General features: G+C 35.9%; 1 protein-coding gene across 4 annotated transcripts in view; it reads left to right on the top strand.

The window, feature by feature from the left end:
• The window catches only part of ADGB (androglobin), a 148,147-nt gene that overhangs the window by 86,914 nt on the left and 43,669 nt on the right, over positions 1 to 17,564 (top strand). For all 4 annotated transcript variants that reach the window (XM_074368212.1, XM_074368213.1, XM_074368211.1 and 1 more), the window contains exons 21-26: positions 4,645 to 4,780; positions 5,392 to 5,529; positions 7,268 to 7,361; positions 10,811 to 10,945; positions 11,470 to 11,623; positions 14,391 to 14,578. In XM_074368212.1, the coding sequence (XP_074224313.1) occupies positions 4,645 to 4,780; positions 5,392 to 5,529; positions 7,268 to 7,361; positions 10,811 to 10,945; positions 11,470 to 11,623; positions 14,391 to 14,578 (845 nt within the window). The remainder of the gene's footprint in view (positions 1 to 4,644; positions 4,781 to 5,391; positions 5,530 to 7,267; positions 7,362 to 10,810; positions 10,946 to 11,469; positions 11,624 to 14,390; positions 14,579 to 17,564) is intronic.

Genomic DNA, 17,564 nt, shown 5'->3' with positions numbered 1-17,564 from the left:
AACGTGACATACATCAAGGGTAATCCACCAAAGCAAATCTCCCCTTTTTGCATAGCTCGGCAGATACAGCCCATTACATACATGTTCTCAAGATAAATGATCATCAGTCCTTAAGTAAAAGAATTTGATAGTGCCATTTGTTACACATAGTCAATCCTAAATTTACCTGATACAAATTCAGGGTGACCATTTGTGTTAGCTAATTGACTTTATCCAAAAGAAAGAGAAAAATCATGTCTTTATAGCAAGAAGTAGTTTTGCAAGGTGGCATGAGGCTCCCAGGGAAGTTAGGCTCCCCCCCCTTCCACAGACACTGGGAGACTGGGGATCTGTCTTCCTTGATGATCACATTTCAGAGAGATGGCTCCCAGGTCCTTGAGAAAGATATTCCTGGATCTTAAAAACTGGCAAGAGAACTATTTAGCCTTTAAAAATATTTCCATATATTTCAAAGAAAGAGAGAAAGAACTTAAAATTACAAGTTTTCTGAAGTGAATGCTCTAAGAAAAGGGAGGGGAAGAGTTTCTTCCCTTATTTTCCATAGGGAGAATTAAGTCTTCTTTTGTTTTATTTAACTTGGCATTTGCCCTTACAATTTCTTCTATTTTATCTGGTGACCCTGCCTGGGACACGAATTACTCCCAGTTGAAAACCACTCACCTAGGGCATGAGTAATTTACAAAAAATATCTGCCATGATTTATCTTTTTAAGCAATCCGATTGTTCCTGAGTTAATTCTGTCCACCCAGTCTTCAAGGTGGTGGCTCTAGGTGGCTCTTGCTGGTGGTCACAAGCTCTAGAAATAAATAATTGATTAAATCATCACCTAACAAGAAAGCCACAGTATGCCCTGCTACAGCTGGCCCTGAGGCTGTAATTGGTATTCAACTTCTCTGCTCTCCCACCCAGTCTAGATTCCCCTTCCTTCCAGCTGGTCTAGCTGCCTGCCTGGCAGGTGACCTAGGCCTCCAATTTTGATGGGTATAGACCTTGATTGCCTTACTCTTAACTGGCTGAGATGGTTATAATTAATCATTCACTGTAGAAGCACCAAGAAGTGTCCCAGCAAATCCAGATGTAATTCTTTTTGTCTCCATTCTGTAGCAGAAACCTGAGCTCCTTGCAACAATCAGCATGAATTCTACCCCCACCCACACCATTCCATTACCAGGCACATATCATAGTTTAGACTTATTGCAAATCATACTGTGTTCCCTGGTGAAAAATATTTCCTGCCATCCACCTACAGGAATTAGGTCCTCCAATCCAGAAGTCCTCTGTTATGGGGACAGAGAACACTAATTACTGAAAATAGGCCACTGGAAATGAGTGAGGCCAATCCTACTTCCAATTTTTTAATCCCAAGCCAGTATGTGATAGCCATTGCGTAGTACTGCATAATGCTTTTTTGTTTTATATATATATATACTGTATCCCGGAGGATACTGCCTCAGTTTTGCAGGATGTCATCCCCAGGCAGGTTTCTTAGCTGAGCCTTTAATATGCCATTCCAATGTGCCAGGAATTTTTATCAATTCTTTCTATGGTACATATTAGGACCATTGCATCTCAGGTATTCCCCAGTGGTTAAATGGTAACCATATAGCGTGACTCTTGGTCCAAAGGGACTGTTAGCCTGGATCCCATGTCTTTAAATCGGCTGTTCTGTAACCCCTTGCATAACAATGCTGGCAGAGGCACCAAAGGCAGGGAGAGTAAACTCATATCTGAGGTAGGTCTCAATTCTAGCAAGGATGAATTGCTGCCGCCCCTCCTTGATAGAACTCCACTGAAATCAACTTGCCATGAAGTGTCTGACTGGACTCCCCAGGGGATGATACCACATTAAATAATCAGAGTCAGTTTTTGCTACTGACAGGTTAGACAGCTAAGCCTGGGCAAGAGAGAGCCCATACTGCTGGGCGCATTCACAGTCACCATCCCTGCTACGGAGATCGCTTGTACATGGGCCTTCTGATGCCAGCACAGACCTGACGCATATAGGGCCCTTGTGAATGTGTCACTTACACAGAAGGAAGCTATTCTGGTAATTAAACACCTCCATTTTATACTTTTTTATTACACAATTATGTGCCTTTTTTTTTTTTTTTTCAGAGAGACATGCCCCATAAATCAATAGATTCCAAATTTGTCTTTCACAAACAATTGTAGACAGATCAGGTGAGTCACGCTACAAGGATCTCATCGATAAGGACTCTCTCAATAGTAAATAACAGCAGTGTGTTTGCTGGGAGGTCTTTCATTAACATGTCTGCAGCAAAACTGGACCAGGTGACCTTTCTTTCTTTCCTGGGGTACCCAAATCTCCTCCTCTCACTTTGGATCCCACTCAAAGCTAACGGCCTTCAGAGTCACTCAATAAATGCATTGAAATAACATTCCCCAAAGCAGAATGTTCTACTACCCAAATCCCCAGAGAGGACCATCAAGTACTGGCCTCTTTCTTAGTTATAATATCTTATCCTTTACCTTAGAGGGAATGTCCCAGCATGCCTAGCCCTCTGGACCCCTAAAATCTCCACTGATGTGGTAAGTCCATGCATCTCTGTAAGATTTATTCCCCACTCTCTATTATGCACGTGTCTTCGTGAGGAATTCAGAGTACTGGCCACTTACTGCCATGGTCTGGGTTCATTGTTGTCAGCAACATGCATATGTAGACCGGACTCACGTACCATAGAATATCAATATGGCCAAGGACTCAGGGCACTCACTTGTAACAGAGAGTGGGAGGATTAACATAATCATGTGTTTTTAAAAAAAATTTTATCTTAGATGTTGAAATATTTAGGGCATTTTATTAGCATGTCACAGAAGACACATCTAATTCATTAAGCCACAACAAGGAGCTGGGTGTGTTGATTTATTATAAGGTACAGAGACATCTTCTTGGCACCTAAGGACAGGAATGACTCAGTGAGGAACTTCAAAGAGGGAATAGAAAGCTCTTAGAACTTACCTTCTCTATTTTTTTTTCTCTTTATAGACATGTTTTCTCTCCTAAGTTCACATCGTGGAAAATATGGCCCCTGAATTTTCTATTGCTTTCTCATATGAGACCAGTTTAGAATGTTTTGATCCTGATTTGAAATTATTGGCCAAAGTGACAGTGATTTGCTCAGCTTGGGTTAGGTGCTTGCTCGCAGACTTGTTCACTATTGTTGGCTGATGGGGCAGGTACAAACGTAGATTGTGGGATTAAGTCCCTGTTCCTATACATATGGGGAGAGGTGAGGAGTTGTCAGAAAATGCGGACTAAGCAGGAAATGCAAAAGTCACATGCCTGTGAAGGGCACTGTATTTCACCAATTCTGAGATCAGAATGAAATCAGAGTGTGTTTTATAATTGGTGATTCCTTATCATCCTTGCTAGCCAGGTGGCCTTCAGCATTCTCTGCACACAACGTGGACTTGTTCACAGTAATTGACACTGTCTCTGCCTCAAAGGAAATATGTGTATTGTTTGACAAAAGCCTGATCCTTAGGGGAAGAAAATGAAATGGCATTTTAGAGTCCCTCAAAGAAACATGAAGGGAAAGGGGTTTTCCTCATATCGGAATAACTCCCCCAGGGCACAGGAAAAGAGAAGAGAAGGTATGACTGGCTAAAAGTCACCAGAAATAGTGCCCCAGGACCCCTACCTAATACACCAAGCACATTACTCCCTGTGAACATGTACACAGCTACAAGCAAGCAGAAATGTGCAGTGGCTTGGTTGTTATTCTCAGCAGCATGACTGGATAAATGGAATCCCGCAGCATTTCAGGATAAAAACCATGAAAAAGAACTTTGAGGAAGGAATATATGCTCTGAAAACCTACCGTCTGTCCTCTTTGATGAGATCAAGAGTGAGCCAGCATCAGCACTTACTGAATGTGGGTCAGTGGCTTGAGAAAAACCTCAGGGACAAAAGGAGAACTGTCTATGGGCAATGGTGCATCTTCAAAGCTTTGGACAACATGAAGGACAAAATCATATAGAAAAATAAAGATACTAAGAGTTTTCAAAAAGCGATTTGCAAGAGTAGGAGTTTAAGTATGAGTAAGTTTACAGAATACTTAACCAATCTGTGTAGTTTATTTTATTTTTTCATGTATGTTTTAAATGTGATACATAATGAAAAGGCTATACCTAAGTAAATTTAAAAGAGCTTTCTCAATAGGAAGTAAACACTCATAAGTGATAAGAAAGTGATTAAAAACTTTGAGTGGTGTATTTTCTTTCGTGTAATACGTGAAATAATAGCGTGTCTTGCAATGGATGTCTTACAATTCTTAGAATGAAAGAAATCTGGTATTTAATTTGCTTAGTCAAAAGAAAGTATTTTTGTCTCATACTATAGCTTCTCAATCAGTTTAATGTTATATTTTGATTGAAAATATATTACAAACATTGTTGTAGTGACTAAATCTTATCAAGTTAAAATTAGTCAAATGATAAATTGCTTTGGCCCCTTACTGGGTGAGGGAGACTTCAAAGGGTCTTCTGTCAGATGGTGTGTTCATCTGAGAAATATGTACTTTTTATTTGTAGTGTATCTGGAGTTTTCTAGAGCCTCTCTGGCCAGAGAATAGTGTTACCTTGGTTTTAAAAAATGTACTAATGCTTTTTATCTTTTTTCAGGTTTTTCATGTCTCTTTATGGCGTTTAATGAAAAAAGCCCAAATAGCAAAACTTCCTCCCAACCTCAAATTTGCCTTCCGTGCTATGGTTTTGGACTTGGACTTACTCGATTCTTCTCTGGAAGAGGCTTCTTTAGGTACTGATTAATTTGAGATATTTATGTGGCAAAGGAATTCCTAGCCTTAGAGAGGCTAAATAATTGGAGGAAAGATCACTGACAATTTTGGGGGAGTAGGTGGAATAAGTATGAACAGTTGTTGAGGTCCAGCTATGCTTGAGAAGCCTAAATGTTCCCAAAGGTCTGATGTGTGTCCCCTCTTCTGCACATTTCCAGGGAAGCCTAGAATTTCCTAGTTTTACTTTTTCCTGACCTGGAAAAGTATGACAGTCACTAATCTATACAGTACCGCCTGAGGAATTCTGGGAAGATTCTCTGATCTAAGTAACCCTCATTTCTTCATCTTCCAATGCTCCATTCCCACCATTTTAAGAGAACCTGCTTGCTGTCACAGAGAAATCAGTAACAGTTCACTCTCAGTGTCCATACTGTGTCAATATTTAGTGTTTCCCTTCTCCAGAATGTTTATAGTCTAAAAAACGACCACCTGCAGAACACAGTTAAATGTAAGAACCCATCTGTCACTGTGGTGCTGTATATATTGGAGGGCTTTAATAGTTAACGGCATTGAGAACTGAGGTGGAGATGACATGTAAATTTCAGTCCAAAGTTTGTTTTTCTCTTTCCAGAGGAATGGGTAGATATTAAATATAACGTGCCAACAAGTGATAAAGACTATTTTTCTGAGGAAATAGCAGCGGCAATTAAAATCCAAGCCATGTGGAGAGGGACATATGTCAGATTGCTTATGAAAGCCAGGGCACCAGGTATAATCTTTCAATCATTTATAAAATGAAATTGCATCTGTAGAGGTGAGTATTTGTTTACGTGTTAACAGAAAGATTTTTAGAGTCATTCTACTTTATGGCTCAGCTAATCTTTATTTTACATTCTATAAACACTGAAATCCCTTGAGTTCAGGATGCATGTCAGTACACTCATGCTCTTGTTCCTGGAATTTAGTGCAGTGCCTGCCACCAAAGAAGGACACAACAAATACTTGTTGAAAAAAATGAATGAATGAGTGAACAGCTCTATTTTACCAATCTATTTTATGTTCTTTAAAAACAGGAAACAGTCCTTTTTCTCCATACCTCCCCAGTGCCTAGCAGAATGCTGCTGCAGTCAGTTTTAGTGAAGTCATAGATAGTTTAAGATTTCTAGACCATTTTTCAAAGGATTGAATGATAGAATAAGTGAATGAATAAATTAATTAATTGAAGAAGCTTCCATATATGTCCACGATGACATATGCCTTCTAAATGTATTATTATATTTATTAAATCAAATATATTTGTGTATATGAAATAAACTATTTTGTGAGCAGGTCTATCTTATCAGCTCAAAAATAAAACACTGCAGAGGCAAAAGTTGCATTCAATTGTTTTCATTCTGCTATTGTTGTTATTTTTATAGAAAAAGCCTTGCCTCCAATGGATTTCTCTGAGTATACTGAAACATTTTGCTGTAAAAACGTCTCTGAAACATTTAATGAGAAACATTGAAATGTTAATCTAAGCAGTAAAAACTAGATACAGAAATGTGAAACAAACTATGTTGCATATTTTCGTGATAGAAAAAGATTACTGTTGCTTGATTTTTATATTTTTTTCTATCAGAAAAAATAATCATAAATCCATCAAATTAAATATGTGGTAAAATACACTTCTTGTTGTCTCTATATGCTATAAAAATTGTATTCATACAATAATTTTTTCTCTTTATAAAGGCAAAAATGAGCAGCTTAATAATGTTTTAAGAGCATTTGCATTCTCTCACTCAACACTTTTACTGAATAACTCTTGCATGCACAGCACTGTTCTAGATTCTGCCTTTACAGAAATTAAGAAAATTGACAAGGTTTCTGCTCGGAGGAATCGTGTTCTACTGATGACAGGCATACAATAGAAAGTAAATGTATTAAGGTACTAATGTCAGATACCGGTAAGTACTATGAAGACATTAAGATAGGATAATCAGGAAAAAAAAAAAAAAAAGCCAGTTTCTGACATGTTAAATTTGAGACACTATGGATTTGCTTTTTTTTTTTTTTTTTTTTGCTAGATCATCGACTCTTAAGCCATTTGTGGATTATGCTTTAGATTAAGCTTCAGTGAGATCCTATTAGCCACTGCTTTGTACAAAAAAAAATTGGAAGGATTTTTTTTTTTTGGATATAAGAGGTTTCATAAGGATTTCTACTGTGAAAAGTGACCTCCTGATGTAAACTCTTTGATAAGTATCTTCAGTTAGATCAAAGAGAGTGTTCTGATTTTTAAGCCAAAGATGAAAGGAAACAGCATAAAATGGGAAGCAGAGCTCTCGACTATAGGTTCATAGCTTTATATTTGAAATACAGTTTTGTTGCCAGTCAATCTATGACTTTGGATATCATCTTACTTGAGACTTTCAACTCCTTCAACTGTAAAAGGAGGGCTTAGAACAAGATGGTTTTTCAGGCACCTTCCAGCTTTTATATTGCTACTTTTTATTGTTATTTTTTAGACACAAAGGAAAATATCAGTGTTGCAGATACTCTTCAGAAAGTCTGGGCTGTACTGGAACAGAATATAGAACATTATGCAATTTCTCTCCTAAGGTAAAGCCGTGTAATGCTATTTTTTATTGCATTATTTTGGTATCCTTCAAGTTCTAGTTCAAATGCTACCGTATTCATTGAGTTTTCCCTAATCCCTATAGCTAGAAACACACCACTGCTTCTGAACTTTTACTCATTTTACACTCATTACTTTTTGTTTGTCTTCATTGCACTTATCTAAAATTCTAAACAGAAAACCTCTGAGAAGCAAAACCGTTTTTTGAAATCTTTTGGTCCTAAGGAGACCAGAGTTAGAGTTTAGGACCTGCTAAGGAAGGGGACTCCAGTAAACAATTAAAGTTGTCAGTTGAAATCCCTGGAGGGCAACATTCTAGAAACTGAGACAAGTGTGAAGTAGACTGAGCTTTAGGAAAACTGCATTCTAACCAGAAACCAAGTTCAGGGCAGGATACTCTGAAGAAACTAAGAGAAAATTATATACATATGAAAGAAGCAGACCATCTGGTGATGTAAGAGTTAGCAGATCAAATCTCTAAAGGTAACTATTATGGAAATGCCCAAGAAAACAAAGAATAAAGAAAGAGAAAATAGATTAAAAGGTTAGATGAATAAAGCACAGTCAAGTGGAAATTACATAAATGAGATTTTTAACAACTGAAATTTTAAACTTCTTAATGGGTTTAACAGCAGCAGATCAGGCAAAATAGAGAAAGAGATTAGTGAACTGGGAGATAGGGCAATAGAAAAGTTTCCAACTGAAGCATAGGAGAAAATAAATAGAAGACAAGGGAAGAGCTAAGGGACATGTGGAACACACTTAGAAAGTCTAGTATTTGTATAATTATAGTCCCAGAATGTAAAAGGATAATAGCTGATAAATTTCTGAAACTGATCAAATACATCAACCTGTATTTTCAAAAGATTCTTCATGCAGACTCCACGTAGGAAGGACACAAAGACTCATCATAGTTAAAATGCTTAAATTCAAAGGCCAAAAGATAAACCTTCGAAGTAACCAGAGCAATAAGACATACTATTTTCAAAGGACAATCGGACTAATAGCTATGGGTGGTAATAAATCCACACCCTTAGCAATGCAAAATGCAGGAGTTGGATAAAGGGTTTTAAAGGGTTCTTGGGTTCTGGCATTACTGCAGAAATGGTAAAAGTAATCATCTAGGTAAAACTCTGGTAGGGCTAGGATGCATAATATACTCTCTAGCAATATGCTAATAGATCAACTAGTGAATTTAAGAAATCAGATTACTCTTACACATCTTCCAGAGAAAAGGAAAAAAGAGGAAACATTTACCACATTGGAATCTAAAAAAGAAAAAAAAAAGGATGCTATGAACTCATCTACAAAACAGAAACAGACTCACAGACATAGTAAACAATCTTACGGTTACCGGGGAAAGGGGATGGGAAGAGATAAATTTGGGAGTTTGAGATTTACAAATGTTGGCCACTATATATAAAAATAGATTTTAAAAATTTCTTCTGTATAGCACAGGGAACTATGTTTAATATCTTATAATAACCTTTAATGAAAAAAGTATGAAAATGAATATATGTATGTGTATGCATGACTGGAACATTGGGCTATACACTAGAAATTGACACAATGTAACTGACGGTACTTAAATTAAAAAAAAAATATATATATATATATGTATATATATATATGTGTGTGTGTATATATATATATATATATATCACATTCAATGAGACCAAAAGAAAAAAACAAGACCTAATGCTAACCCCAGTTCTACTAATTATCAGATGTGTGACCTGGGGTAAGTTTCTTATCCTCTCTGAAGTTAATTTTTTTTTCATCTGTGATATAAGGATAATAATACTTACCTCAAAGTACTGTTCCTTTATAAATATTGCTACTATTGTTACTACTGCATGGGTAATTTTGAGGTCCTGAGAGCCTAGCCTTGCATTCTCAGATCTTACGGGGCACCACTTCTCCAAGCTGACTTTGGGCAAGGCTCAGTTTACCAATATAACTTTCTCTCTGTCCTAGGATGCAAAGTTAAAACTAAATCTTTCTGTCAGGGATACATCCCTCTCTAGGTCATTCAGGACATTCCACATGGTACATCAGGTTTGTGATGGTCCTATACTCATTAGAATTTCCTAAAGTGTATGAAAAATAGTAGAATGTATGATGAGAATGGAAACAGTCTAGAAAGCCTTTAAATTCTATCTTATCTTAGAATGGTGGCAGGTCCCATCATTCCCAGTTCCCTATGTGACCTGCTTAGTTCCTGAGTTGGCTCAGCCAACACCCACATTTAGACTCGGCCAGTCCCTGTGTGATTGACAGTGGTGCTCTGTACTGACAGATCATCACGTTGTAGTTCCTAGTGAGGATGATCAGGTTATTTATCATCCAAACTGGGACACTCCGACAGGGGAAGAGGGAGCACTATTAATAATTACGCCAGGGCTCTGAGCATAAACCAGGACTGCCCCAGGCGAACCAGAATATATAATTACTCTGGTCTTTGTTTTTGTCATTATTTTCAAAAGCTTTTAAAAATCCCTTCAGATATAAACCTATCATTTTCCTTCCACCATCAAAGACCAGTGAGCAAATGGAGCAGCTGAACCCTATTCTCTCACCGTGAGGAGCTCTATGGCTTTGCTTCCCACTGACAGTACAATTAAACCAGCCACCTTCTGGAAGCCAAGAACACCTCTAGCTCTGTCTGGACCTCTAATAGAGAACCATTGTCTATGGCCATTTATAGCTTCCATCCCAGCTAATACCCAAGACGTTATACAAGAGACCTTAAATTCCTGATGCTAGTAAGGCTGGTTCTGGTTCTCGGCAGAGTGGGAGGTACAAGACCCAGATGATCTCTCTCATCACTTCCATCATGTTCTGGAATATGCCACAGCCTTCCAGGGGGCAAACATGGAGAAATCTCAGTTGCACACACCCCTCCCTCAGGCACCAGAAATAAAGTAGCAGGAAAACTCTGTCGCTCTCCCCTTCGTCATAACCTGTGTTTTAGGGCTTTATTTCAGTCGTCTTTTCTAAATTCATTCCTCACTTTAAATTCCATTCTAGTATTGATTTTCTGCATCAACCCCAGACCTTCAGCAGCTCCCACCCAGTTTTGTTGCTAGTTTGCCTGCTTCTAGTTTTCTCATCTTATAGCTTGAATTTTGGTTCTAATTTCCCACCTATAAACTTCAGTTACTCCCTAGATCAGGAGTTAGGTTCTCTGTCAACTAAGAACTTCAGATAATTTGGGGCACCTTTGAGAGACGTCTTTCATGGTTGACCTGGAATGGGCTCCTCTGCCTGGGTGCCACATACCATGAGCCTTCCTTTTAAAGAAGGACTCAATCCAGCCAACAATGAACTGCAATATTTTATGCTATTTTTTTTGCCTATTTCTTTTTTTTAATGGAATTTATTTTAAAAGTTGCTTTTGCTATTGGTACTTACATTATTTTTGCATTTATAGATTAATGTTTAAAAGCAAGTGCAGGTCTATGGAATCTTACCCATGCTATCAAGATGAAGACACTAAGATTGCTTTTACTGACTATACAGTGACTTATGCAGACCAACCACCAAATACTTGGTTTATAGTATTCAGGTGAGGCTATCATATGTTAGCAAGTGATTTCACCCTTAACTGGCATGAAATAGTTATATACATAGAGCTTTATTTGTGATAGTAGTAAAAATATGAACATTTAAGTTGCTTTCAGAGCTTAAAATTTCTTCCATATCTGCTATGCATAAATGAGATTATAGAAAATTTTATTCATATTTCTTTAAACAATATATGAGGAATGTGAACTTAATTATTAGGTCTTTTTATGAGTATGGTAAACATAATATAATAAATTTATATACTTTCAGTATATAAATAAATCATTTAAATTCTGAGCAATAGCATATTAGGTAAAAATCACAAATTACTTATAAAATGGGTTTCTTAAAGGGTATGCATTTACATGACCAAACAGTATATTAGTAATAATTTTAAAGGAAAACAATGTGTGTACATTTAAGTTATTTGCAACTTTAAACTTTTTTATTTCTTAGCATCAAACCTGATTTTGAACTTTCTTTGTGACTTGTGTCAAGGGAAAGTTCACGCTTTTGTCATTACAGAGAAACATTTTTAGTTCCTCAAGATATGATTTTGGTTCCCAAAGTATATACTACACTTCCAGTCTGTATGCTCCACGTTGTTAACAATGACACAATGGAACAAGTGCCAAAGGTGTTCCAAAAAGTGGTGCCTTATCTTTATACTAAGAACAAGGTAGGTGTAAAATTTATTCTCCCCATGTAATAGAATGACAGTGAGAAGCCAGCACCCTGAGAGGTTCCAGGAGAAGTTAGAACAGATGTGTTTTCAACCTGCGTAATAAAGGAATAGGGTCCTGGTCTTCTCTGCAGTAGTTTCACGTGTTTGACAGCAAGAGGTACTTAACGTGAGTGCTAGAACGTTCACCTTTTTACCCACTTCTTATCTTTATTCCAAAGAAAATATGACAAAAGGAAAACATTAGAAATCCCCATAATTAAAATCATAAAATCATACAAACTCCTAAAATGAAAATGGAGGTAGAGAGCACATGTAGTCCTGTTCCCTAAACCAGATCAGCAGGCTGTGTCAGTTTCTCACTGGCTTCTTTATTCCATTCCTAAATATGTCAGAACATTGTGATTACACAGCCACTCTCCCCACCCCCAGCCTTTCCTAGGGCTACCCAGATTCCTTCAAGCATAGACACTCCTGGAACATTTCTCCTGCTGAATGACAGACCCTGATCTTTGATATTCACTCGAATCATGTTGTCTCTCTTTATTTTAATCTCATTTTTGAGTTTCTAGTCATTTCTTCTAAGAGAAAAAGCATGTTTTTCACTTTAAATTCCACTTGTTCATTGTTGATCTACTTTAGAGATTTTAGAGTTTTAGGAAACTTTTAAAAAACCAGGGCAATTTATATCTATATATAGAAATATGTGGGTATATGTAAGTATTTTTAAAACTTTCTATTTTACTAGTGAGTTTTTTCACTATTTCATTATAATTAGGAAATTCTCATATATTTTATTAAAAATTTGTAACTTTTTCCATTATTTTTCATGAGGTACAAACTTTCTCAATATTCCACTGATTTTACTAAATTTGAAGATATCAAATTATAAATTAGACTTACGTTAGTTTTAGTTATCTTAATTTTACACATTTAATTCACATTTACTTTTTATTAGAAAATCTGACAGTATTTTTGTGTTCAGTTGTATATATTTAGAATTATATCCTTAAATGTAATTTTTAAAAACTTAAAATCAGTGCACCAATTTATCATTTTTCTAATTGCTTTTGAAAAAGTATTTATATTATACTTGAAAATGGAATAATATGCTAGTAAAAGTTAATTTCTATACATCAAACATATACTTACAAACTGAATTTATTTGACTCTAATACAATTTGACCCTCCATTCAACTTCTTTTTGCAGTATATTTATTCTCCTCTGTGTCCTAGTAAATAGCAATTTATTAAAAATTACACTGTGGGAAACATATTGATAAACTTTGCCTCTCTCCAGCAGAATATCTTGGGTTAAACCAAACACTACAGGAGGCAACTGGTTTTTTTGTTAACAAACTCATCTGCACACTAGTAATAATTGATGGGTTTTTTAAAATGTTTGTCAAGTCTGACCTAGCTTTCCTTTTGAATACAAAAATTTTAGGTCAACTTTTTCCAGTGTATGTCCACTGAGCATACAGTATCTAAGGTTAAAATAGAAATAAAACATAAGGTTACACAGTTAATTCTTCGGACTTGCTTGATGTATTTTTTTCATAATTTTTTGAAGACCATAACCTGTGATTTGTAATACTTACCTACAAGGTTTCTCAGTATTCGGTACTTTATAATATTACTCTTTTATTCCAGAGTCTTGAAGTCATTTACAATAACCAGGTCCTCTCTTAAAATCCTACCACTGAGTTAGCTTTAGACTTTCACTTACCAATATCTATCTTACCATTTTATCAATCTTTTATTCTCTCTCAGAATTGTTTTCTGAATCTAAAGAAGCACAAAATCAGAGTTGTGTAGTTTTGTTTTGCTTCTTTAATACATTAATACCACAAGCTCAAATAATAACAAAAATAGCAATAAATCTGCACTTTGCAGGTAAAAGTACTTTAGCATACATGATTTGTCTTCCTTCTGTCCTTGCCCCAAACATAACGTCAGAAGTCCTTACGGATGTTGAAATTCTGATCTCATTATGAGTATTGGAATTTTGATTAATATTCCTGGATTTTTATTGCAATGTCATGAATTCATTCTGTCTTGTATATTTTGAATTTTTGTTTCTGGAATTCTAAACACATCGGAGGGCTTCCTCTGCATCAGAGAGCAACTGGAGTACAAATCTATATTTTTCTGCCTTGTTAGAAGTGTCTGGAATGATAAACTCAGAATTACTTTGAATTTTTGTATGTTATCACTTTCCCAGGTCCCTTAAATGCTTCTTTTCTCCTATGTAAAGAGCTCATCTCCAGACTCATACCTGGGCTCCATGGAACCAGATCTGCTGCTGATTTCATAGCCTTACCTGCCAAGTGTCATCCCAAGGGAACTGCATTTCCATCACCTCTTCTTCCTTTTTCATCTCATATTTAGAAAGATGATTCTAAGACAAGGAAATCAAGTAGGAAGCTATTGGGCTAATCCAGGGTGATACAATGATAAAAGATCTCCCTTGGGAAGCATTAGAAGGAATCATAGTAATCCTCTACACAGTTAAGCACCATTTTATAGCTAGGGAACCATTCAAACAAAAGTGTTAGTTTTCCATTTTCTCCCAAAACATGTAAGGTGACACTTTTTAAAAGGGATTTTAAAACATAATGCTAGTGATTTGTCAATTATTGAGAAATTTTGGGGTCTTTAAGTATATGAAGATAATAAAGTATTTTAATACTGTGAAACCATGTATTGTACCTTTGAGAGACTAACAACAATATAACTTCCATGTAATTCTTCTTTCCTATAGAAAGGATATACATTCGTGGCTGAAGCTTATACTGGTGACACGTATATGCCGTCATCACGATGGAAACTGCGCCTAATTGGTTCTTATCATCCACTCCCATTCTTGTGTCGAGACCCTCCTTGTAACACCTTTGCCATAAAGGAAATCAGAGATTACTACATACCCAATGATAAGAAAATCGTATTCAGGTATGTGACAGAAAGGAAATCCATTCCTTTTAAAATGTTAATGTTCTTGCTATATTAAATATTTCACCTTAAATGTAAATATTTTATTTTAAATATTAATATTATTTAAAATAATAAATTCTGTACTAAAATTCTGAGTGAATTTTGAGCTTCAATTTTATACTCTTTTCGAGAGTAGTGTGATTGTATAAATGTTTATTTAAGATCAAGCCTATGTTGCATGTAAGGATAATATTTTCTTAGTCCTCTTCTTATTTGATTTTCACTAAATATTCTTCATAACACTCCTTCCTCTGAATACTCTTTCTTTTTTCTGCTCCATCTCTGACTGTTCTCTTGTAATTCTCTTGTGTGGGTTTCTCCTCTGCCAACTCATCCTTCTCTCCATGTTTATCTGTATATTCTCCATGAATAGCCGCATCATGGACCCCACTCTCTTTCATTAATCAGCACTTTTGATTCTAATTCCCACGTATTTCTCATCTCTATGCACTCCCCTTTATTATCAATGTCGTTCACCACTTCAGGGCCTTATTATATTTTGTTTATAGAAATGCTGTTTCTGGAATCCATGTCTCCCTTATATCCACTTTTCCTCTTACTCTCTCTTTCTCTCTCTCTCCTTATTCATTTACACATCCACGTTTACTACCAGAGTAGTTACCTTTCTAACACAGACATTTAAATATGTGATTTCTCTTCCTTAAAATTTTTGACAACTTGCCATTGGCTGTAGGATAAGATCCAAACCACAAACTCTCATGCCCAGCCAACCCAACAACATGGCACACTGTCTCGGTGGAGCTAAGGACCAACTCCTGACATATATGTGATATGATTTTATCTTGCTCGTGCCTTTCTTCTGTCTTATTATATCCTGTCTCTATTTCTCCACCTAGCAAAATTTAATACTCTTAATGATAATTTTCAACAGTCAAATCTTTTGCACTTAAACCTCCAAATATAATTAGTTGATCCTGGTCATGTTTCTATATATAGTCTTTTGTTCTTTCTGAGAATATGACATATCAGGTTTTATCTGGTTAATTTCACATCAGCCTCCATGCAAATTAACATCTATTGGAGGTAGGAACCATGTCTTATAAAAGACATATTGATAAATGCCTGATACATAATTGGCCTTCATTAAATAATGTTAAATGTTCGTTAAATGTTATTAAATGAGTTGCTAGAACACTTGTCTTCTCTTTTTCATATATATTGTTTTACACGGAAAATTTGGAAAATATTTAAATATATTATTAAGGAAATAAAGATCACCCATAATCAAACAACCTAGAAACAATCATTGTTAGTATTCTGTACTATTTCTTAGATACAGTTTAACATTATTAAAATAATAACATAATTAAAGTTTTATAATCTGACCTTTTTACTTAACATTATGGTATTAACATTTCCAATGCCATTAAGACATTTTGTGAATTGTTTTTCATGATTATCTAATAATCACTTATATGAATATGTAAGACATTTGGTTATTGGTTTCTCCTATTGTTACAAATTTCCTTTTCTACTTTTTCTATAGTATTAATAGAGATGTGATAGGTATATTTTGTTGTAAATATTAAATAAATTTTTTGATTATTGTCTAAGGATTTATTATTTTAAAGAGATTATATGTTTTAAAGACACCATACATGTTGGTAAGTTGGCTTTCAAAGGGGAAACCTAAGTCTTTTTGACAATATGTACATAAATAACAATTCATTGTAATCTGGCTGATTTGTCCCTATTATTCTTATTTATTTGTTCTTTAAAACATTTTTCCTTTTAACAAACATGCACACATTTTTGTAATGAAAAATAACAACAAAATTAAATTACCGAACAATATATACTGTATATCTCAAATATATTTCTTATGTTTATATTTGTTTATGTATTTTGTATATAGGTAAAAGTTTAGAGAAAATACTAAATGTAAACCCATAAACTGAGGGCAGTAGAAAGGTTGAAGAAATCTCTTTCTAATCTGTCTGTTTCTTGTAATATATTTGCTTACTGCCTATTAGAAAGAAAGCAAAAAAAAAAAAAATGGAGAGAAGGAAGGAAATGTGGCAGTAACTAAAAATAACAACTGTGATGAAGTGTTTTAACTACTGTGATAGGAAACCACTGTGTCACATAGCAGGACCACTAATAGACTCAGATGTGATATTGAACCAAATGTCTAAATTTGTCCCAGTAGCTGGTCCCAAAGCTGTCAAGCTGCGTAGGGGAAGGTGAGGAGAGAACAGCATGACCAGCCCATGTGAAAGCTCAGAAATTAAAGAGTATCTGACCTTTTCAGGGGCCTAAAGGCATTTGTTCTGTTTGCAGAGTGGGGTTCTAGGGTGCTATAGCAGGCAGTAAGACACAGAGGTTGGCAGGGCCCTTTCCTGAAGGACCTCATAAGGCAAGAGATTTAGATTTTGCCATAGAGACAATGAGATGCTACTGAGGGTTTTAAGAAAAGTAGCATTCATAGACTTGTGTTAAAACATTATGTCTGCAAAGTATGACTTGAAAAAGCATTCTAAATATAATTTCTAAGAACAGAAAAAAATGTTAGAACTGTATTATTGTGAAGTTATATGTAATCGTAAAAGGTACAGACTATGAAATAAAAGCTCACTCAGAAGACTGCAGTGTGTTGAATGGACAAAGGGGAACAACTGGGATCAGGGAAGGAAACCAGACAGACAGACGCTTCAGAATACTCCAGGTGTGTGATCCTGGCAACCTGAAATAAGTCAGTGTGTTAGTCCATGAGGGCTGCCGTGACAAAGGCCACAAGCTGGCAAAGTAGACGTCTTAACAGAAACTTACTGTCTCACAGTCCTGGATGCTAGAAGCCTGAAATCAAAGTGTCAGCTAGATTGGTTCCTCCTGAGGGCTGTGAGGGAGAAAATACTCCAGGCTTTCTGCCAGCTTCTAGGGGGTTCTGCCGACTGGCATTCTTTGACTTGCAGATTTGTCATGG

The sequence above is a fragment of the Camelus bactrianus genome, chromosome 8, assembly GCF_048773025.1.
Source record: "Camelus bactrianus isolate YW-2024 breed Bactrian camel chromosome 8, ASM4877302v1, whole genome shotgun sequence".
Lineage (NCBI taxonomy): Eukaryota > Metazoa > Chordata > Mammalia > Artiodactyla > Camelidae > Camelus > Camelus bactrianus.
This window is presented reverse-complemented; position numbering and strand designations above follow the sequence as displayed.